This window comes from Ananas comosus, linkage group 17, assembly GCF_001540865.1.
Source record: "Ananas comosus cultivar F153 linkage group 17, ASM154086v1, whole genome shotgun sequence".
In the NCBI taxonomy this organism is placed as follows: domain Eukaryota; kingdom Viridiplantae; phylum Streptophyta; class Magnoliopsida; order Poales; family Bromeliaceae; genus Ananas; species Ananas comosus.
In genome coordinates this window covers 11,117,423-11,142,493 of record NC_033637.1, presented here as the reverse complement: position 1 = coordinate 11,142,493, position 25,071 = coordinate 11,117,423, and the positions used below count along the sequence as shown (strand labels likewise).

Below are 25,071 nucleotides of genomic sequence, written 5' to 3'. Positions count from 1 at the left end.
TCCTCAACATGTAAACACGATCAGACAAATCCCTTTCCAACTCCTAGCAGTGATAAGAAATCTAGAAGAAATTGTAAGAGAGAGAGAGGGAGAGAGAACTTGCAAAAACGAAAACCTATTAAGGATATAGAAAAGGAACTACTTTGAGTGACAATTTTCATGCTCAAGGACTTCAACATAATTTTCCAACTTAAGAAAATTGAAAAAAGTATATAATTTCCTTGTAGGCATTTAATAACATGACAAGCAAAATATACTGTGTTAAAAAATATTAAAATATCACATTGTACCAAATTAGACAGTCAAAAACTTACTTATTTTCTTGAAGAACTCACTTATTTTGTATCTTCAAAACAGGCTACAAGACATATCCAAGCAACTAGCCAAACAAGGCCACTGAGGATAAAAAAATTACTAATACTGTAAATTATATTTATATTGTAATTAACTACAAATTACCTTGAGCTAATGAGGATTTAAGCTTCACAAGTACATCCAAAACTATACCCCAAAACTGTAACTCAAAACCCTTACATCCACAAATCCTTTACTAAAAATCTAGACAAAAAACTGTAATTGTAGGAGCGAAGTGGGCCTAATTGACTTAAACAAGGGCCGAAAGCCGAAAAAAATAACCACGACATTGACAGGCTTTGCTTGGATGTAGCAGGAACGGACTGAACAAAGGGCTATGGCACGTATGCAGGTACTAATTATCCTATAAAAAAGGAAAAACATATATAGATGCTACCTAATCTAATTTTGGATACATTTGTAAAACATCAAACAATGTATAGCAACTTTCTCTGAGAAGCACAATTCCAAGACTGCAATCCCTTTAATTCTTATAAATACATACAAAGAATTTCGAACATACAACTTACCTAAAAAGTAGTTTCTGTCATCTTCGGCTAGATAACAATGAATGGGTAGAAGTATGCATTTCTTTGACCAGTTCGACACACTGCAGTTTAACAAACAAACCAAGGCCTAATAAGAATTCGGCTAACAACAAAGGCATATCATGTAGTGACGAAAAGAGTAGCTCAAAAACATCAATAAAATTTGAACGGTACTTCCAACAAGGTATTGCTGTCAAAAAATCAAGATAATCACCCATACAACACAGACTGCAATTTCATTTGCTAGCAAAATTTAAAGAAAATTTGGGTGTGTTTAGCAGCAATTACACAGGCGTGCAAGATGGTGAGTTTAGGTTATGACAATCCCTAACCTCCAAAGCACTAGTGCTAAACACATCAAGAACTTTCTTGCAGGTGAAGAAGGAATTGCACCAATTCAGTAATCAGTAGTAGTAGTCTATGTAGATGGTAGTGGTAGTAGTAGGAGCAACATAATGAGTACTTCACACGGGAGTGGTGGTGGTGGTGGCAGTAGTGTAATGCTTCACGTGCGGCAGCAGCAGTAGCATGTAGTGCTTCATGTAGGTAGTAGTGTTAGTAGCAGCAGCATAATGTAGTGCTTTATGTAGGTGGTTGTGGTAATAGTAGTGTAGTGCTTCATGTAGCAACAACAGCAAGATGTAGTGCTTCATGTAGCAGCGCAGCATGATATAGTGCTTCTTGTACCCTTCAGGTAGGTAGTCGTGGCAGCAGCAGAATAGATGTAGTGCTTCATGTAGCAGCGCAGCATGATATAGTGCTTCTTGTACCCTTCAGGTAGGTAGTCGTGGCAGCAGCAGAATAGATGTAGTGCTTCATGTAGGTGGTGGTGGCGGTGGTGGTGGTAGTAGTAGTGCTTCATGTGGCAGTAATAGTTGTAGTGCTTCATGTATCAGTGGTAGTTATAGTGCTTCGTGTAGTAGTAGTAATAGTAGTACTCGAAACTATTATGCTTCATTCGCAAAAGGCAATGCGAGATACATTCTCGAATTTTCCGCAACATGAAAAGAAATCGAGTAAAATGACATAAAAACATTAAATAAAATAAAAACATGAAGAGGAAGAGAAACATATGGATATAAGACACTGAAATCAATGGCAAGGTGATATAATACCAAGAAAACATTAGTATATATATAGTGAAGTAGATCGGAGAGCTTACCAAGTTTGGTCTGTCCATGGATCGAAATCATCAGCTAAGAAAGCCGTTGAATCTGCATGAAACCTCTTCAAATCAGCTTAGAAAACACCTCCGATCGCTCCAATCCCATCAAAAAGCCCCCGATCGAAGGGGAAATAACGGGACCTCATCGCGACTTCGAAAGGCTCCTCCACCCTCTGGGCTCTGGATAGATCGCCGATTTATTCGGAGATCGGCAAAGAGGCGGCGGAGAAGGAAAGAGAGAAAAGGGAGAGGGAGAATGAGAAAGAGCAAAAAAGAGTGACAGGAGGAACAGAGGGGCTGTGAGATTCTCTCTGAGAGGAGGAACAGAGGGGGCTGTGCGGCTCGCTCTCTCTCGCCGTCGCCATGGATCGATCGATGGTCGGCGAAGATGAAGAAGGTGATCTCTCTCTCTCTCTCTCTATCTCTCTCGAAATTAAGATCGAGGAACCAAGGCAAAATTTGAACTCCCTCCAGATCGAAATTGGCGGATTTGGCGGGTGATTTGGGCGGAATTGGCCGAATATTTGGAGACCACATCGTGGAGAGAGGCACAAGTGGATGGGCTTCGAGATTTCTTTCCATTTCACCAAAATAGACTTATTCACTGGGCTGGGAAAAGGCCCAGCCAAACTACTGGATCTTTCCGGACCAATAAAACATCTGCGAGACAAACTTCGAGAAACTAAGGTCAGATCCGTCAGTCGGGATGTAAAAATGCTTTCTCGAGCGTTAGCGTGCGAAAATGATCATGATCTATAAATTTGTATTATATCAAATTTGAATTTATTTTATTTTTTTACACTATTTACCCAATCATTAAATAACTACAAAATAAATAACGTAAGTAAAAGATGCACAGGAGTTTTGAAAAAAAATATGAAGAATGCAATCTAAATGACAAGGTTACCACATGATGCAATGTATATGAATAGCAGGCACTATGAACCATGATGCGTTAGAAATGAGCCGATCTAGGCCAAAGGCCCAACCGAAAAAAATTTATCAACTTGATAAAAAGTAGAAAGAATCAGATTAAATTGCCAAATTCTCATCGAAAGACAACAGGCCAATTCCCCAGCCAGAGCAATGATAGGTTACTTGATGGACGGGCTAAGACTTTCGAACAGTATAATTATGTTCGGCCACTTGGTTTTGGGCCAATGGATTGAAATCTAGCGAGACCCGGCCCACCGGACCAATTGCTCAGGCTATTATGTTATAAAGCAATATAGAGTATTAGCCTTTCATCAGAAGCAGCTAAATCTAATTTTGTTGGGCTCTGATCCATGAACTATACTTATTTTTTTGTGTGGTCTTAGCCTAAAGAATCTAAAAATAGCCCAGACCATTATCGGTGGACAACACTATATGGCATCTAGATGGACCCAAACTATCATTCTCATCCAATATGCTGTCAATGAGTATTTATAACTGATAATAGAAAGTTTCTATAGTAATGAGAAGCAAAAATTACACGGCGAGACCAAAAGGTAGAAGATTTATTTTGATGCTCTAAAATGCACGTAACGTGCATAAAAACAAAAAAAATGGCAAGAGAAATATATCTCAAACAATACTTTATCATAATAGTCTATCCAATGCTAACCTCTAATATAATTGAACTAAAAAGAGTTGGAACAAAAATACATGAAAATCATCTAAATCATATCTTAGCCCAACTAGAGCGATTTGGTGAGACATAACATTATTTATTGAAATTTGTGAAATGTTTTTTTTCAGTATTTTTCTCATTGTCGCTAGGATTCTTAAAGAAAAAAACCCTACATTTTTTATAGCAAAGCTAAACACGTCTCTTAGATGATTTTGAAAAACAACGCTAATAATTAGATTAAATGTTAATGAGTGCAGGAATAAGATAAAGTATTTAGAGTTGTGTATAACGAAGTTTGAGTATGATGGACAATATAATGATTTGATGCGAGTAAGATAATGACTAAAGCTGCCCTCCGTCTCCGTCCAGAACTTTCTAAATAAATTAAAACCCCTTTTTAATCTTTTTATGAACTTCAAGATCCATAAAATGCGAGCATAGTGAAAATTGCACGAGACTTTGTGGAGGCCCAAGTTTCCGTTTCTGCTTACTCGAGCAACTATATCGTTCTAGGCTTCTAGCAGCAGTGGGAACTGGGAAGTGTCACATAATACATCATACAGATGGCCCAGCCCACTATTCGTGAGCATGTATTTACTACAACCTCTGAGACGTAGATTGGACCCAGCCCGTCATTCTATGTCGGTGTTCAATAATTTGCGCCCAACATTCCAACTAATATTAGGCCTCATTTTAAGGAGGGCCGCTGGGCTGCTCGCTTTCGAGATATTCGTAGTCACATTGGCCGAACATCATAAATTTCATGTTCGCAATAATAACTGCGCCCACTATTCATGGACACTTGTTTACTTAATAACGAGGCAGAGCCGCTGAGCTGAGAAAGGCCTACCCGCTATTGGGCCTTACTCACAAATTATAATCATATTTTGAGAGGCCACAAATGGGCCAGTCCAAATACAGCCTAATAATAAAGCATAAGCCTCATGCAAGGCCATAAAAAACATCTGGCAGAATCTCTCAGTATGGGTCACATCACATCTATACAAAAGGTCCAATATAGGTTTAATATGCCTGCTCACTGGGCCAGCGACAAATGCCTAGTAATAGCCCAAGGATAGAATCAGATGGGCTTCGATAAGTATCAACCTTTGATAACTTCACTGACTGTCTCTAGAGCAAATGGCAATGGGCTTAGTGGTTGGTACCCGAAACCCAAGTTCGAATCCTAGTTGATTCACATTTCCAGCTAAGCTTATTTTTAAATGAAATAAACGAAGCGGGTAGCGTGCTACCTATTTCTCAAAAAAAAAATAATAATAATAATAACTTCATTTTTGGAGTGCTTCATTTCGATCTAAAAAAGAAAACTTTGCAGATTTGAAATAGGTTAAATGGCAGCATGGAAAGCAAAATGGACTTTTAACAGGCCAGCCGAGGCCCTTCGCCGGTGCACCTAACAGGCTAACACCCAGCAGTATGTCCTTTTTCGTTAATTGAGACATTCTTTAACTATTGATATTTTTTTAAAAAATAGTTTTTCAGTAAATAGATTAGAGATCTCATCAAATTTATTATCCATTTCATTAAATTTATTACCCATTTCATCAAATTTAATTACTCAATTAATATTGTCAATTTTGTTATCAAATTTCCAACTTAACTAAACAAAATAAATCAAGTTAGATTAGTTAGAACTTTTCGGATATCAATCAAAATGAAAAGTAAAGGGGTTTATTTCAAATGGGCCTATAGTTCTATGAAAAACCAAGGTTTTCTCTGAAATAGGTAGTTAGGCCTTGTTCGCTTGTGGGCCATCGCAACATCTCTTTCTTATAAAATTTGTATCAACCAAAAACTTGTTTGTTTCATTTTGTTAAAATTAAGTATATATCCTCTCCATCTCAAGAAGGGAAGCACCAAGCGACAATGTGTGATTTAATTGAATTTTAGTTCGGTTAAATAATAGGAATTTCTACTTTGGGATAAGATCAAACTACTCTAAACCCGTTCCTAGGTCCATATGCCCGTGGGTAGCTACTTCAAACTATTTCCGTAAATTAGGCCCTGTCTGTCAGATTCGATTTTTTGTGGACCTGACTGAATTTGATACTTTATTATGACTAGGCCGGGCTTAATTAGTAGCAAGAATTAGGGCATGTTTGGTTCACCTATTTTAGACTATAGAATCGGAATGGAATTCATTGACTCCGGTAGTTATCGTTTGTTTTATATGAATCGCATTCCGATTTTCATTCCACTTCGGAATGGGAATGACTAAATCCATTTATGATCCAATCCGGCTTTGAATCCCGAATTGATTCATTCCAAAGTAAAATATTCAAAATCCTCTTTTATCAACACTTACTTTATCTCCCTTCATCACTTTTCTCTCTTTTAATCAAAACCATCTCTCATAATTTTAAATTTTCATTTCGATTTCCATTCCAATAACGAATCAAATATTTTTGGATGATTCGTCATTCCATTTTCCATTCCAAAGCAATCAAATTTCATTTCTCATTCCTAGTCCAATCATGAACCAAACATGCCCTTACTTTTGAAACTTCTCATATGTTGTTACTGGCAAGAGCTTATACTTTGGTGTCTTGATTAGAAAGCACAAAATAGCAAGTAGCGAAATAAATTGAAATTTCAACACAAGGACTGATGCTGATTAAGCCCGGCCCAATAATAACACAATATCAGCCCCAGTCCCATCCGCAAAGACGAATCAATACAAATGTTCTGGAAGAGAGGAAATTAGGCCTACTCAATATGCCCATAGACAAATGGACCTAGTGACGGCCCGAGTGGAGAATGACGGTGCTCTCACGAGTCCACTTTTGGAGCATTTCGTTTTTATCAATTTGCAGTCCAACTTGTTCGGGGCCTCCAACCGACAAAAGTATTATGCGGCCCTATCAGTGAACGACTTACCACGCATTCTGAAGCAAATGCCGGATTGCCCTCAAATCAAATCTACGTGCATTCTGGGGAAAAAGAACATAGTGGGCTATTTGGGCTGATCCTTGATAGGCCTTACAACAACAATGGCATGGGACTATTCTTTTTCAAATTAGTCAGAAAAATAAAAAACGGAAATAACATGAAAATGAAAAGTTTCGCTCCTCAGGGGAATGACATAATAATTGAACAAACCTTTAAAATATGATGCATATGATGCATAACTCTGGCATTAATTAATTTTTGTGTAGACAATTAGACCACTCTTTTAATTTAATAAAACATGATTCGAGGCCTTTTCCAACACATCAATATATAGGCTACTTAGGCTCTCTTTGGAATTGCGACAATATTGTATTATGCTCAATAAAAAATTATGATAGAAAAATAAGTTGTTTATTTTCGTACTGATATAGCGTTCTATATATCGTAATGAGTTGATTATAATATATTTTCTACGGTCAGAAAAACACAAAAGTATATTCGTATATACTTTTGCTCCAACTTTATTTTATCTATTAAGCATTAAATAGATCTCAACATACCAAATGGGCCTTGGATTAAATCACTGTTCTTCCCTCTCTTCTTCAATCATCTACTAATATATTCACAACATGGTAAATAATTTGCTGAGCTGATAGTACGAACTACTGGTTGAAAACACTCCAAAAAGTTAGACTTATCAAAGCCTCAGCCCTCAATCTATGAGTGGACCGCTTCAAGGCTCTTTTTTTTTTGGACTAAGTGCGTAGGCTCATTTTGTTAAACGGACGGTTTGCACAAATTCCGATGTTCTGTTGGCTGGACTGAATTTGATGTTTTATTATTCGGCGCTTAATTCCAATCTCATAACATCTATGATCATTAGTAACAATAATTAATAAACCTCCAAATAATAATTGAATTGTGACAATTAGACGGCCTAATAAATCACTTTTTTGGCTTTTTGGGCTGGGTGTCACAAGCTTGTTGTTATAAAGGCCCTCGCCAGCCCGCAAATTAAATTATATGGGCGCGCTTCAGCCTTTGCCCAACATGATGGCTTCCGTTTACTCCTGCTGTCGGAAGCCAAGCCCACCGCAATCCCTCGTGGGCCTACGGACACACACACACACACACTCTCTCTCTCTCTCTCTCTCTCTCTCTCTCTCTCCCGCCAAACACTTTACGTCTCAATGACCCGTCCCCTCTGTCGAGTCTTTCCCCTCAGATCGTCCGATTCTTCTAATCGAAAAGCCCTAGAGCGATCCCCTCCTCTCCCCTTCGACTGCTTACTAGAGCGATACGCGCTGTTCGTCTCCGATCGCCCCATTCTTGCAACCGGAAAATCCTTTTGACTCTATAGTTAAGATTGCTCAATCTTGTACGCGAAAGCTCTCAGTTCGACGCTCAGATGGGTTCTTATAGGAGCTAGGGCTTCTGATCAGTAGAGGTAATCGATCTACTCAATGTTGAAATCCCCTTATTTCGGCTCTCAGTTTCGTTATCTGTTTTGCCATTTCACGCTCTGCTTTCGTTTCTTGTGATTTTATGATGAATCAATGATTTCATATCTATCTCTTCCGTTTTTGCTCTCAGAGACCACGAACCCTAGATTCATATGCCATTGCTTTCTGGCAGAGACAACGAAACCCTAGATTCAGATTTCATTGCTCAACTAGATTAGGTGGATCTAAGGTCGAACACCAGCGTCAATCTAAGGTAAATGATGAGATTGCTTGCTGAGCCAAAGTCAGATAGACCATCCGCAGATCCGAGCCTAATTATTTCAGGTGATATACTCCAATTTCGTTTTTATTAACTTTACATGTCTCTTAATAATAATCGTTTCACTTTTCGCAACCAATTTATCATTCGTGCATATGTGCTCTGCATATAGTCTTGCAAAATGCAGATGAATTTATCTTTCTTCTTCTAATATAGACACCATATATCGCACATTTTTTTTTACAAAGCATAGCAGTGGACAAGAAAATCAAGCATCAAACTATGAAACTTGAATCAGAATTTGCCTTTCTTTTCAAGCATTTACGAACTTTCTTTTTTTTTTTCTTTTGTAGTTCTTTATGTACCTTTTTGTAAATTTTTGTCTTTATTATTCTATTTATTCTTGCTATTTTTTCTATCTTCCTTTGGCCTTTCTTTCACTTCTTTGTTTTTTATTTTATCTTTTGTTGTATTTACTATCTCTCAGTCTAATATTCTTAATTATGGTCTTCTATTTATTATATAGTTCTTATTATTTCAATGCTTGATTGCTCTTGTGACTTCTAATAGCGGCAAGTTTTTCTCTTTCATTTATACTTTCTATACTTTTGAGATCCTTGTCAAAGTTTCTTTCATTTCCATTATGTAATTATAAATTCTTTTTTCATTCTTTCGTCCCCTGCTTTTGCTTTCGGTATTATATCAATTCTCTTTATCTTTTTATGTCTTATTAGATTTCAATTGTTGAAGACTTTTAATAATTCTTTTTATACTATTCTATTCTATTTTAATTTGTACCTTGTTCACCTTTTCATGTAAAAGTTGTGTATGTGAAATTTTCTTACAAACTATCATTTTATACAACAGAGTCCGGTAGTTTACTTTCTATTGTCTTCATCAAAATTTTCTTCATCAGCTTAATAGACGATTGTCTTTGATTTGATTTATGAAACTTCCTTACATGTTTCTCGTACTTTTGCTTGGGTTGGCTAGTTTCATGCTATTACTATCTAACCATGTAATGTTTGTATCAAACAATTCCTCTATTATTGTTATTTTATTTCTATCTGTTCTTTCTTGTTTTCCTTGTTCAACAATTTTTCTTTTTATTCTTTTTATTGTTAGTTAATAATGGGTTTTTACCACTTGCTTTTTCTCCTTTTTAATCTTAGTTACTTTGCTTTTATTTTTAACCTGTTCATACTATCATCTTCCAACTTTGCTATTGTCTTATTTCTTTTTCTTATCTTCTCTCCACTGTTTTCTTGGTTGTATTGTATCTTTCCTCAATTTTGATTTGGATTATCTTATTCTAACTTTATTCATGTGTATCTTATATATTTTCTTATACATAGATTTTCTATTTGTTAAATATCCTTAGTCTGTTTTCTTCATTAATTTTATGGTGCAAATACTTCTTTGGTTGTTGCTAGAAGTGGCAAATTTTCACCGAACTTAACCAGCCAATTAAGGTCTCACCTAGCTATATATTGATTTGGGTTTGGGTCATCCCAAGTCAAAAGTTTTTCAGGTCAAATCTATTTAAAACTTATGACCTTATTTGAGTTATGGCACCTAATGGGTGCAGGACTCAGTTGATTGTATCATGTTGGGACAAACATATGTACATACTGAAATAAAACATATCCTTTTGGCTTAAACGAATTAAAGAGTTGGGTGAGCTTGACATATTGGTTTACCACTATGTCCCCCAAACATTATGAAATCCGTCATTTCAAATCAAATGGGCCCAGGACTTAAGTTATGTTATTGTGTGAGTGATTGATACAGAATTTTCGAGTGACTAACTGGATGACTGGGTTTCAATTTTTTCCTTCACTCGAATCAAATCCGGTTGGGTATTTTGTCATTTTTGGAGTCTTCCCTTTACCCAAATCAAATGGGATAATGATATTATTTGAAAGCAAACCAACCTTACCCAATTGCGTACCTCCTTTCTTTTTGCAACCTGAAAATCATGTCGCAAGTTTCGTTTGCAATACTATGGTTCATATTGAAGGTATATACTCTAAATCCTACAATTTTGAATGATTTTTATAGTGAAAATGTCTCTAATTGTGATGGTTTGGAAAAGGCTTAATTGCTTCCCTCATTGTAGGGTAAGGTGATCGATTAGCGTATTTAGTTTTGTCGATCTCCAAAATGTTTAGAGGAGATTAGCTAACCATGATAAATCTGCGATTACCATTACATGAAGATTTTGAATATTTTGCTTCTAAGAGTTCTGTTAAAAAACAATTAAACATTCAGGTGATGTTGTCTTCTGTTTGGCATGTTTTCTTTTATTCATGATAACTTTCTGAAAGATAGAAATCTCTAATTAATAATTTTTGACTCTTTTATAAGATGCTAATATTATCTACCTAGTATCAGTTTTAGGAACTATAGCAAAATTATGTCAAACGAGTCACGGGATGCTTGAGGTTTAATGTTCAAGTGATCTGTTTGTTCTTTTTTTTTGTATATACTAATATCTACTAAAGGGCATTGCAGTTACCAACCTGTGGCTGATTAAAATGTTTGGCCATTTTTATATTTGCTTATTCCATATCACTTACCTCCCTTCGTCTTGTTTGGGGGAGAGTAATGCAAAATATATGTTCTTTTGTTAACATTCCTCAATGGATGGAATACAAGTCCCCAAGAGGACTTGAGATTTTCTTTTTCATTGTCAAAGTATGCGAGTTATTTGGATGGTAGCAAGTGGCAGTGTATGAGGTGGTTGGTAACTTGAACATTGAGGTGGCAGCAATTGAAAGCAAAGTATCTCAGTCTGCGGTCTTGAATAATGACATTAGTTGTGTTTGAGGCGTCAGCTAACTTGCTCAAGTAGCTATTCCTATATATGCTTTGTCTTGGAGATAATTTGTAAGTTGATTACTATATCTATATGTTACCTGAGAAGCTTGAGGTAGAGTTTCTTATATGAAGCCACTAATACTTTTTGTTCTTTGATCATATCTGCGCTGCTTATTTGATATGAGTTAACTCCCAAAAGTTAATTTTACCAGTATCTGTTGAACCCAGTTGGTGGAACCGTGGAAGTATCTATTAACATTTTCTTTTCTTTAGGTTTGCTTGCTCTATTAATCTATTGCAATTCTGTCAGGTTTGAGCTTAGAATAGAAGATAGAAGTTAATCTCTTTCATGGATGCAAAGTAGTGATTATTTATTCCTTAATATGAATGTTTATTTTTAGTTTTGGGTTCAAATATTCTGTTGCTTAATATTTTTTTTTCACAAAGCAAATTCATAGTGGCTATCTGCAATTTGGAGGACGTAAACAACTGCCAAAGCAGTTAGGTGTTGTCCTCTGATATGAGCTCAGGATAATGAAGTAGAACTTCTGCCTCTTTCTAGTGAGTTAGAGCTTATAAATTCTAGTGTATGTTTTGCAATTTTTCTGTAGTTTTAGGTTCTTGATTCTACTTCTTGTATCTTTATAAAGCAAATTCATTTAGGCCCTATTTAGATGTCAGAATAGGTTATCCAAGAATAACTTATTCGGTATACGAAGTTTCCAGTATAATTATAACCAAGGATTTTAATTTTTGCTTTTCCAAAGATCTTGCTATCTATTATTTGGTAGAATAGCATATTTCACCTCGAGATGATTTATCTTATTCTGTCTAAAATTTTTTTTGAAGGTTGTATATAATATTCCATTCTAAACATTTGATCACACTTTATCTACCAAATATATAAATTTCTTGACTAAATCAATGGGATATACTGAATAAGATATTCAGGCTTCCAAACAGGGCCTTATGCAAGTTTGTTTGATTTGATTTTGGATCTTCATGGGCTAACCAGCTTTATTGAAAATGCCATGACCCTTTAGGGCACTGCCAATACTTGCCTATCTTAAAATTTGTGCCGAGAGTTCACTATTAGAGTGGATGCTTTGGTGTTTGTATGGTTAGTTTATAACTTTGATTTGGATAAATGGTAATCGATGATTTGGTTTTTATATGGTCGTTTTATCTGAACTCCAATCTGATAGCTTTACATTTGGGTCTATTTCATATATGAAATTGTTGTATCTGTAACTTATTTTGGATATGGAACCTTAAGGATGCAATTATGTTTACCAGAATTGCCATGTTCTTAATTAAAAGCTGATTTAGAGTGACTGAAATTGGACTCAAGTTGTTGAGGTCTCCATCATAAAACTAGGCCTAAGTGGTACCGGTTGCACTAAACTTTTATATTTTCGACATCCAAACTCTGAAAAATGTATAGCATTAAACATTAAAAATAATTCTAATATTTTGAAGGAGACACTGCACGATTTACCGCATTTAGAAAGCGGTGATTTATTCATTGCATTAGACTAGTTTTGTGAATAAATTTCTTGAAGGACTATTTTATAAGTATAGTATTTTTAAAATTTATTAAAAAAATTTCGTGTAAATTTTACACCCGTTCGTCTCAGGATCAATATTTTTTAAAATATTAAAATCCAAAAGGGTTGGTCAACCCTAGGATAACAGGGTGTAAGACTAACACCTGTTTTTGGGATGTACAGCAAGTGTTTAGTTGGTGCATTGTTCTTGGGTTGTTAGGATTGTAGGGATGCAGCTGAAACATATTTGTTTGTTTGTTTGTTTGTTTGTTTTTTATTGTTCTTCTGTCAGTTGGATGCTTGGATCCTATCCTAAGGATAGAAGAAGGAAATAGCCATGAAACCCAGGACCTTAATTATTTGCTAGAACTTTCTCTTTTCATCGTACTTAACTAAATTGTATCCTCGATGAGTTCCAAGAAATTGTGAGCACAATCTGGGAGCATGTTGTTTTGTCTAACACAATGTTCACAACAACATCTAATGCAATAAAGCAATGACAATAGACTTGATGGCATTTAATTTGGCACAAAATCTTGCCCAAAAGAGTTGCGAGTACAAGAATAGGTTTTCTTTTAGGTGTCCCTGTATAGCTGAATTGAAAAGCTTGTTTATTTATAAAGATGTGTTCATTAAGTATTCTCTTATAGAGGACAATCTTAGACGTGCTAAAATATTTTAATGTTTTTGCTAAAATAATATATTACTGATCTTGGTGCTGGTTCTTTTTCCTTCAACTATTTCTATTACTTTTCTTTCTCTACTTTTATTACTACTGTTTCTTCATGTTTAGCCTTTTTTTTTGTGGGGAGGTAGGGGGTGTGGTGTGTTGGGGGGTGGTTGGTATATTCATTAGCAAGTGAATTATGTCTCAAAATTTGTAAACATATCTTAGCATTTGTTTTATAGTTTCTGTTTATATTTGATTTTTATTTTCCTGCTATGATGATCTTGCTCCTTGCACAATAAGATTCTTTCGCTTGATTGGAAAGAAAGAATTTGTTGGTATTTTGTATGTTGCGTTAAGAATTTGGTCAACGAGAATGAGATTCCTTTTTTTTTCTATGTTGTTATAGAGCCTGAGTGGTTTTTCTCTTGTTTCTTTTATTTGGTTTTTGTTGTTTCTATTACTGCATCTCTTTTTATTTTTTTGACCAAATCAGGAATTCTTTTGCTTTCTATAATTTTTTTCTAAACACCATTGCCGGAGAGCCCAGCCGTAGTTCAATAGCTGAAAACCTTGCAGAAAGCTGCATCCTTTATTATGCAAAAGGCATTTGATGCAATCAGTGTAGGAAAGTCTAAGATTTAGTGTTGCAGCTAATGCATCACTTGGTTGCATCTACTGCTGTTCCCTATGCTGCTTCTTTTACTTCGGCTGCTTCTTTTACTCTTCTTTGCTTGGTTTTACTGTTGTTGTTTCTTCTGCTTAATTTTTTTATGGGTGGCAAACTTTGGATGTCCCATATTTATGGGCAACCATTTGCTGCAGGTTGTGATACCAATTAGAGTTGTTATTTGCTGTCGGTTCTGATATGTATTAGAGTTTGTTGTCTTGCAAAATTTTGATATTTTTGGCCTGCAGGTTAAGGCTTCGCTGATTCGTGACTGATTAGTAAATAAATCTGAGGCTTTCTTTTGATTTATTTTCTGTTTTCCAGTTCGCCATTTATTTCTTATGCTTTTTACTCTACCAAGTTGCATCAATCTTGCAAAGTATTAAAAGTAATATTGATTATTTAATTGATTTATGCTAATGCTGTTGTTGTTCCTCTATATGTATAATTTTACTTCTGCGACTGTTTTTGTTTCTATATACGGTTTCCGCTTTTTCCTCTGTTGTTACTCCTGGTCTTGGTGCTGCTGCTTTTTTCTTCAACTATTTATTTTGCTCTTAGTTCTCTACTTTTATTACTGTTTTTCTTCGAATGTTGTAAGCATATCTTAACATTTGTTCGTAATAGTTTATGCTTTTCTTTTTCTTCACCTTGAGCTACGAAGATTTTGTTCCTTGTACAATAAAGATTCTTTAGCTTGATTGGGAAGGCAGAATTAGTTGGTCTATTATGTTTTATGTTACGAATTTGGCCAAAAGAAGGAATGGTATGCAAAATTTGGATGCTCTGTTCCATAGATAACCATTTGCGGCTATTTATGTAAAAATATATGGATTAGAGATCGATTGTGCATGCGGAATGGATCAGGTTTTCTCGGGGAAGGATTGAGATTGAAGATTCCGTGTTTGATTGATGGGTTATAGTTTCGATTAAATATTTGGTTGGTTTTCCCCTTTTTTTGGTCCTCTTTATTTAGTTTTTTAATTGTTTTATCCTATTAGTATACTTTCAATTCTTATCGTGTCGTTATTATTTATGGTTTCCCTTTTTTTCTCTGTTGATGGAGAGCTGTAGCGGTGTTTTGTGCTGTTTCTATTATTCGTTTTTTTCCCGTCTTTCTGTTGCTTCTGTTTCTTTGCCCGAATCTGAAATTCTTTTGCTGCTTCTAAATTTCTGCTAATTTGTATCTAATAATTTAAACGGCGGGGCAGTAAGAATGGTGATATGATTCCCCATTTGAGGTTTTTTTTTTTACCTGGCCTGATGCTATGAACAAACCTTGATATGCCCTGTGAATGCCCCCTCGCATGACAAGACAATTGTAACTAGATAACTGGAAATCTTGATGCGTGGAAAATTTTACTTGTTTAGTCCTAAATAGAGGGTGTAGATTTTACACCCCTCGTTCAAGAATTCACAAATATTTAATTAATTTTTAGTAAAATAAAAAGATTAATGTGAAAAGTAGAAAATGAGGATTTTTGGATGGCGGGGGGTGGAAGATGTACATTTCATTCTGAAGTGTCAGTATTGTTCGAAAAACAAAATACTATGTGTACACCAATGTATAGGTGTAATCTTACAGCCTGTCTGTTCCTAGTGTTCATGAGCATCAGTTGGGTTTGTAATAAAAAAAGAGATTTGATTAGACTAGTAGAAGAATATAGGATAAAAATAACTAATTAATTTATTACTTATAATTAATTATTAATAATTTAATATATTTATCTATAAACTAATATTTATATTGATCAACCATTAATATATTATTCTAATTAATTTTTCTACTAGTTATCTAACTAAAATAATTTACTAACTAATTAAAAAATTAATTTCTTAATAATTAATTAATTAATTAATATATTTTTATTGTCTTATACAATATCCATAACTACTAAAATTTTAATTTATTAAATTATTTTTAAGTAATATTTTAAAATTAATTAATTAGATAAAATAATTTTAATTTAAAATTATCACTCTTATTCCTGTTAATTCAATCTAACCATCCAAACACTATTTATCTTATTTTAAAAAACAACTCAATTTTTATTCAAACAAAAAATTAGTTTATTTTCTACTTATATCTAAATATATATCTATCTCCGAAATAAGCAATTCTTGCTAATACCCAAACCAAACTCAACCTAAGCCACCGTTTGGTTGGGGGTTAAGGGGTGGAATAACCCCTTAACCCCCAATTTATATCCAAACACCACTCTTTTGGAGTGGGGTTAGTAAACCCCATCCCAAACCGGGTTAGTGGGGTTTACTAACCCCACTCCCCCTCCCAACTTTAACCCCGCACGCATCCCGAGCCCTCACCTTTTTCTTCTTTATTAATTATTAACCCCACTCCCCCTCCCAACTTTAATCCCGCACACATCTCGAGCTCTCACCTTTTTCTTCTTTATCAATCATTATCTTCTTATCCCACCTACTCCAACCAAACACTTTTTTTTCACTATCCTAGACTAACTCCAACCTCCAACCAAACACAAAGAATTTTTAACACCATTTTAACCCTGAACTTAACCCTATTCCTGGAATAGCTACTTTTTCTTAATCCCGAACTTAACCCTATCCTAGACCTACTTTTTCTTAACACACATCCCTGGAATATCTCACACCTTTATTTAAGCAATAGATAATGATTTAAATATATTAATTAAATTAATTAATAATTTAATATCATAATAACTAAAATTAAATTTTAGGTTTTAATTAATTTTGTTCTCATTTAGGAATAAGCTTGTTTCGGGAAAAATAATAAAACAACATTTTCAGCTTTATACTGAGTTATACCAGTTTATTTTAAATATTCGAGAACTACATTTTAGATATTCGAGAACTACTATTTTTGGGTACAAAAATTTTCGTTTGAGAAGAAAGAGGGGAACAAGGGTTCTAACCTTTTTGGGTTGTAGGCTACACAATTCTCAAAAAAAAAAAAAAAAGTAAAACAAAATGGGCTAAATTATACTTATGGTAGTCAAATATGAGGTGAGTGATATTTTTGGTGCTCAAACCTGAACTTATTATAGTTTTGCAATCTAATTCAATTGACTAAATGTTGATAATTGTGATGTCTTATTCATTACTATATCATTAATCACAACAGTGCAACACTACCTTATAATTTAAGGATCAAAAGAGTAAGGTTTAATTATACTATCATGTATTATACTTAAGGATTTTTTTGTACTNGGGCTACTGTGCTATTAGGAGTACAGCAGTCCTTGTGCTCCTAACTTTCTAACTACACATCAAGTTTGATGGGTGATTAGAATGAAAGAGAGAAGAGATATTGGGGAGAAATTATGAGTACAAAAAAATTATCAACTATCAATCTAATCGTAACCTCTCATCCTAACTGCATATTTTTTTATCTGAACGATAAAAAAATTATGAGTACAAAAATTTCTACACTTTCATTTCTTCCCAATATCTCTTCTCTCTTTCATTCTAATCATCCATCAAACTTGATGTGTGGTTAGAAAGTTAGGAGCACAAGGGCTGCTGTGCTCCTAATAGCACAGTAGCCCTACTCGGGTTATTATATTTTTATGAGTATAAAATTTTTCGTACTTATAAGTTATTTTCGATGATGAAGTTTTCGAATCGGCAATCTATTTCGTTAAATATGATCTAAAATATTTGAAATTTTTAAAAAAGTAATTTTTGTAATGTTTCAAAATCATAATAAAGTTCATTAAACGAGTATAAAATGAACGGTCAAAATCGAACAACGTTCTAAAAATAGATGATCGAATCTTTTAATTTTAGATCGGAGTTATTGATTTTTATCTAGATAGTAAATAGAATTTTTTATTAAAAATTTAATCGATTTTGATTCGTTAAACTAGCAAGTATTTCGTATCGACAGTTAAAAATTATCAATTTTGAGATTTTTTGAGTGTAAGGTAAATGATGTTAAAATATTATAAAATTTAATTTCTAAAAATTTTAAATATTTTAAATAATATTTAACGGTATGGATGGTCGATTCAAAAATTATTATTGAAAATGACTAATGGATACGAAGGCGATCATATTCATAAGAGCATAGTAGTCAGACTCTCTCTCTCTCTCTATATATATATATATACAATGGCACCATTTAACAATTCCTTTTTCTCTCAAAATATCTTAGCTACAAACAATAATCCTCTAATTTTAGACAAATGTTAAGGGCTCAGTTAGAAAGCAATTTGTAAAAAAAGAAAAAAAAAAAGAAAAAAAAAAGGTTATATTAGAAGCTATTCTATCTGGGAGACTTATTTTGCTTTTGTTTCCAGAGGACGCGAGACTCATTTTGCCTTTATTTCTAGAGGTCTGCTATGCATACTCTCGAGTGTCGGTACAATATTGTTGATAATATTGAAATTATTACACCTCAAACATTAATTATCAAATTTCAAACGTACTCTTATATGAATTCCAAATGTAAAATAATGACGTGGCAAGTTTTTATTTTTTTTAATTTACGTTTCTTTTTCATTCTAAATGTTCAACTATTTACTTCTCCACATTTAATTAAATGTATCATATTCTACCAATTAGTTTTTTTCTCCATTTTAAATGCTCAACCCTTCACCTCTCCACATTTAATTAAATGCATCATATTTCACCAATTAGTGAGTTTTGTAATTCCAATCTACTCCCCTCCATCATTAATCCTCCCACTTTTTTTTTTTGGCATGACATGTTATTTTCCATGCAAAAAAAAAATATTATCATCTAATCTTTCACCCCACACACATCTCCTTCTCTCTATCTCATTGTGTTAACAAAGATTATGAGGATGATAAAGAAAAAGAGCATGCGAAGAACGTTGTCTCCTTTAAGAAGTATCGTCCTGTAAAGTCCAATCGCGGCCCATATAAGTGCTCGCTGGGCCGGTTTGCGTCGGAGCCCTCACTCGTCGTGAACCGCCACCGCCTCGGCTGCCTCCTTGCGTGGCTCGCGCGCGCCCACAACTGGGCCGAGGGGAGCGGCGTCCTAGCCTCCTCTTTGCGGGTACGTTGCGCGGGAGCTCCTTCTTAAGAATCGCAGGAACTTCTTGGTAAATCAAATTGTTTAAGAATTATGATTTTTGTGGTTGATGTAATGGCAAGACTTTGTCGGTTTAGATATTGCAGTTTGATGATGTAGATGAGGTGTTTGTTCATAGGTTACAATAAAAATTCAGAAGTAACTCGGCACGGGAAGCAACTACCAGCTGAAGATTAAGAAGATGTATGAGATTTGGATAAGTAAAAGAAGTGCTCCAAAAAAGTATTAGTTTTTTTAAATTGATGTTTTTTGTTTTATTTTCATTTTATGACCATTTTTTTAAGTAGACACTGTTGTGGGTAAAATTTTTTTCGTAGATTAAAAAGTATGATGTGGAGATTGGAGCCTGAGATCCCACCCAAAATTTTCTTAAGCCAGATACGTTAAGTTATTATTTATGTATTTCATATGCTTTTAGCTATAATTTTATTTTTTTAACAATTAAATTTAGTCACGCAAATTAACTGTGCTTAACATGGTATAGCTTCCTATAAACTGTAAATATAAATTTTATTAAAATTTTAAATATTTACTTCTATTATCTACCCGCTGCATCGCGCGGGTCTTTACACTAGTTATATTCTAAACGCTAACTCATCTATATGTGTATGCCAACACCACAATTACAAAGTGGGGTATCGAAAAGTGGGGACTCGAAGCATATCTGTATATAATCTGTCTCGTAATGGCGTTTTAGCTTTCATCTAAATAATAAATTTGTGTACTATTGTAGAAATTAATGTAAAGCAACAAAATAACAAATAACAAATAAAAATAAATCTAAAGTATAATATATAAAAAAATAATAGCAAAATGTTGCTTTAAAAAGATATGCATATGGGCATATTTTGTCGGAAGGATTTGAGTTTGGAATTGTAATTAGAATGATTTATCTTTGTTGTTAGTGTTTGGTTTAAAGGGTTGACATTTCGATTTTTATTTCAGAAAGAATCAATCCTTCTAAAATGATTCCCAACCTATTTTGGGAAGGAATTAAAAAGAAAATTCATTTTTTTTTCACCAACAATTATTAAATTTAAATATTAATCTATATTTAATTTTAGAATAAATGTAAATTTGAAATATATATTTAATTTTTAAGTTTTAAAATTTTAAGTTAAAATTTAAATTCTAATATAATTTTATATTTGAATTTGATTCTAAATTTAAAATTTGACTTTGAAGTTGAATTGTAAATTCAACTTTTAAATTCAAATTGTGAGTTCAAATTTTAATTCAAATTTGGATAGAAAATTTATGTAAGCTAAATTTTAAATTTTTTGAATTTTAATTTAAATACGATTTTGATTTTTATTTTTTATGGACCAAACAAATTAGGGGTTTTATCATTCTATTTTTTATTACGGTCCATTTCTCATTTTATTCTGATTTTCGTTTTTATTTTGCACCAAACATGTCTGTAATGTAGCAAATAAAAATAATACTAAACTACAGTGCAGAAAGGTGTATTTAAGCCAAAAGATAAAGAATTATAGGTCACTTAATTTTCCAACTAGTCAAAGTACTAGTGTTTGTAACCCAGCACGAAGGGTTTTCTCGATCCTTAAGTTTATTTTTGTTACAAATAGCTTTAAATTTATAGTTGTATAAATAATTATTTTTTTCTCACGGAAAAAAACCATACTCCACGAGAGGGTCATGTAATATCTTCAAGTTGAACATAATGCTTGAATTGTTATTTTTTTTTTTGTATATATTTAATTTTATTATTTCTAACCATCAAAGAATAGAAAGAATAGAAAGAATACGACGGTAGTAATTAAATCATCATATAAATAAAATATATACGATGATTGAATCAGGATGAAGTTAATATTCCCACCGTCTTTTGTTAAAAAAAAACAAAAGAAGAGCTGAATGCACAAAAACCCCTTGGATGTGAAAAAGGGCGAAGCAGAGTTGGAAAAAAAGAAAAAAAAGAAAAATTGCATTTGGGTCGAAGGAGAGACCTCTTACCCCGCCGCGGCGCTACCATGGCGGAAGATAACGGGGAAGAAGAAGAGGGGAGGCGATCTCTTTGTCTCCTTCCTTTCTCCTTCTCCTTCTTCCTCCTCCTCCTCCTCCTCCTCCTCCTCCTCCTCCCTCTCCCTGTTAGGGCTCAAACCCGTGAGTTCCCCGCTTTACTACTACTTCCTTCAACTTCTCAATTTCCTTTTTCTATGTATGCGTACTAGGGCTTCACTTACCTACAAGATTATGACCATCTTTTGTGTAAGTTTGCAGCTTTTTTTTTTTTTTTTTTTTTTTTTTTTTTTTTTTTTGATCTGACCAACATAAATTGGTTTACATAGTCCTTTGTAGTTCATGTTAATTCGGTCGGCTTAATGGGAGATTTTGCTAAATTCAACTGCTGTTCTGTTAAATCTAACTGTTCTGTTTTGAGTGCCTTTTCAACCGAAGGAACTAAGCAAATGTTCAAGAAAAGAAAATTGAAATTTATGAGAAATTGATCGCTTTGTTATACCCTTCGTCGCATTTTATTAAAGCAGTGGATGCAATGCCATTAAAATTATCAGATTCTGTTTCCGCTGCATATGCTGACACATTTTAGATCATGCATTATATGAGTACCGAATCTAGTAAACAGATCCATGCGTCCTTTGATGATTCTGGGTGCCTTTATGCTGAACCTCTTTCATCTTTTTAAACCCCGCATTGGACAGCATCATGCACTGCAGGTTGGAGAATCAATCCCGATATGAGCAAGTGCTTCATGTACATAGGAAGTTCGCTTTCATGGGACAGGGCTGAAGCACTCTGTCAGGATATGAATGGCCACTTGGCGGCACTGACGTCAACTCAGGAGTTAAATTTTGCTCAGTCGCTGTGCGCCTCTGCTAGCATAGCAGGAGGCTGCTGGGTTGGAGGACGTGGCTACAACTCTACTGCTCTTGGTGTTGGCTGGAAATGGTCGGACGACGCTTCCCACTGGAACAAGTCGGTTTTTCCTGGGGAGTCATTGCGTGTGAACTGTTCTACTAGTACTTCATGCAGAGCGAACATAAATGATTCGTGTACTTTGGTATCAAATGCTCGTGTCGCTCTTGTTGGTGAGAGATGCAATACTTCCCATGGTCTTATCTGCATGAAAAATCAAGGTACATGTGACCTGCCATGCCATGCTCTCCCCCTTGATCTGGTATCCTTTTTCTAGATGGTACCCTAGTTCTTCGTATCACACTATTTGGCATTTTTTCTGAGAAGCAACTTTTTTTTTTCCCCCCTACATTACAGTATGTCCCTCTGCATTCATGAACTGCCAGTTTATTATTTTCCGCTGACGACTCTTACTCCATCACAGAAAACAAATGCTACCACAAGCACTGCCACAAGGAGTATTTCATCGTTCTAGCAGTTGTGAGCGGGTTGATTCTGTCCACTACTCTGGCTGTTGTGATATGGCTCCTCGTGTACAGGCGGAGCAAGAAACGCAAGAGATCGCGCAAGGTATCCAGCCCTTCGGCAGTTGCATTAGTTCCTCCCTCATGGAAAGTTTTCACAACTGAAGAGCTAAGGTCAATTACGAAGAACTTTAGTGAAGCAAACCGACTTATTGGAGATGCCAAGACAGGTGGAACATATAGCGGGCTCTTGCCAGATGGATCGAGAGTCGCAATTAAGAGATTGAAGAGATCAAGCCTGCAGAGGAAAAAAGAGTTCTATTCTGAGATTGGAAGAGTGGCAAGGCTTCATCATCCTAATCTGGTGGCCGTGAAAGGTTGCTGTTATGATCATGGTGACCGGTATATCGTTTATGAGTTTGTTGCTAATGGACCTTTGGATAGATGGCTACACCACATACCAAGAGGTGGTCGGAGCTTGGATTGGGCGATGAGAATGAGAGTTGCTACAACTCTTGCACAAGGAATTGCGTAAGTATACGCTCACTCAAGGTGAACTTGAAAGTTGGAAGTTGATATGTACATCTTAAAGGAAGATGCCTAAAGCATTTTTATATGTCAATAGAATAGTTCCTCTCTTGGGAATTTATACTTGCTTCCGGCAGTTATACATTATAAGATAGATAAATCTTCAGTAGAGTTGGTTTAAGTTTAATTTTAGGAGACTTGATGCCCGTCCAGAGTTTAATCGTAAAAATGAATTATGTGAACATTGCCTATTTTAACGAACCTCTTACCCATTATTTGTGTCAGTTTCTCTATACAGGAGGGACTAAGTAAGTTGCAACATGAAAACCAACATTTTGAATTATATATCAAGTGCATATATAAATCTCTAACATTACTGTATGCATGTACCAGGTTCTGAGATTCATTAACAGTTTATTGTGCTTGCCTCTTAAGACTATACACAAAATGTGCACAGTTCATTATACAATTTTGTTTCACTTTGTTACGTGCAAAGTATAGACACAGCCAAAATCACGGTTAGTACCATAGAAAGAGGTTTTTTTTTTTTTTTTTTTTTTTTTTTTTTTTGTGCTCCCAGTGCTTGGCATGTATTTCACTAACCCGGATGACAACTAACTGTTGCAGCTTCCTGCATGACAAGGTGAAGCCACAAGTAGTACACCGGGATATACGTGCTAGCAACGTTCTTCTTGATGAAGAGTTTGGGTCGCATTTGATGGGGGTGGGCCTGTCCAAGTTTGTACCGTGGGAAGTGATGCACGAAAGGACCGTCATGGCTGGGACTTACGGATATCTTGCTCCGGAGTTCATATACAGGAACGAACTGACGACAAAGAGTGATGTCTATAGCTTTGGGGTGCTGCTTTTGGAAATCATCAGCGGCCGTCGACCGGCACAAGCTGTTGAATCTGTTGGTTGGCAGACCATATTTGAATGGGCGACACCTCTGGCGCAGTCTCATAGATATCTGGAGCTTCTTGATCCACTTATTCAGGATGTGCCGGAGGTAGGGGTGGTGCAGAAGGCGGTGGACCTGGTATACGCCTGCACCCAGCACGTCCCCTCGGTGAGGCCCAGGATGTCGCATGTCGTTCATCAGCTACAGCAGTTGGGACTAAAGGCTGCTGCCGCATCCGAGCAGCAGCCAATAGGTAGTGGAGCAAGCACTAGTGCTTGTACCTCTCCTATGTTGCCGTTCCAGGTTGAGACTCCCCGTTAAATTATTAGCTTCTAGTGTGAAGGGCTGCTTCTTGGTGAAAAACATTGCTAACAACATGCACGATTAGGGCGTATGGGGGTCTTTTATTAGGCAACTTTGAAAGAGTGAATCCTTCCTGTTAATACCATTTACGGATCCCCTTTATATTTCGATCTATGTATGACTTAAAAATTTATATTAGACGCCATATTATTTATGACCTGTTTCCTAGTATTGTGCCTGTGGTCATTCTTCAATTGTTTGCATATGTGCACTCCAACTCTATAAAAATGCTTGTGTTTCAAACCTAACTAATCTTCTCCGAATACCAACTTGGCGGTCATGCTCTTTTTCATGCAAGCATAGAAACTGCTAGATCTTATAATTTAATAGCAATTTCATGGGTCGCACCTGATGTTATCAGTTCGAGTATTTTTCTTCTCAGATATATTCTTTGACGTCCGATTTCATTCGGCAATATGAAATCACCAAAAAGTGTCCGACATATCACGCTGTGAGCCCTCCAACTCAGCTCACAATTTAGGTTTGATTTCATACAAGCCCAGCATCTTTCTAATTCCATGTAAGATTATTTTGGTTTCTCACAATTTCTCAAAGTTTTCTTTTTCTCGACTTAATGCTTTTCAATGCCCATCCTTTTTGATGTATCATGTTAAAACGAACCCGCCCGAGTCTCTTCTCGTCATCAAACCCTGGCCAAAACCGATTAAATCAAGCCAAGCTAGAGCATTCTAGCACAGTTTGGCTTGGGTTTTGTATTAGATTAGTTTAGTTACCTACGGAATAGGAGATATCCAGTGCTCGGTTGTTGGATATGATACGAGTTTTGCAGGGTTTAAAACATGCACAAACATGTGTGGAAAAGAAAAAATATTGTATTCATGATGCG

General features: G+C 35.2%; 1 protein-coding gene and 1 long non-coding RNA gene across 2 annotated transcripts; both read left to right on the top strand.

Moving 5' to 3' along the window:
- LOC109723081 lies at positions 7,757–15,187 on the top strand. Its single transcript, XR_002219602.1, has 2 exons — positions 7,757–8,036; positions 8,183–15,187. It is a non-coding gene; the product is annotated as an uncharacterized LOC109723081 (long non-coding RNA).
- LOC109723223 (C-type lectin receptor-like tyrosine-protein kinase At1g52310) lies at positions 20,936–24,395 on the top strand. The gene is made up of 4 exons (XM_020251517.1): positions 20,936–21,197; positions 21,755–22,189; positions 22,393–22,963; positions 23,588–24,395. The coding sequence occupies exons 1-4, from the start codon at positions 21,065–21,067 to the stop codon at positions 24,180–24,182; spliced, it is 1,734 nt and encodes a 577-aa protein (XP_020107106.1). The 5' UTR covers positions 20,936–21,064; the 3' UTR covers positions 24,183–24,395.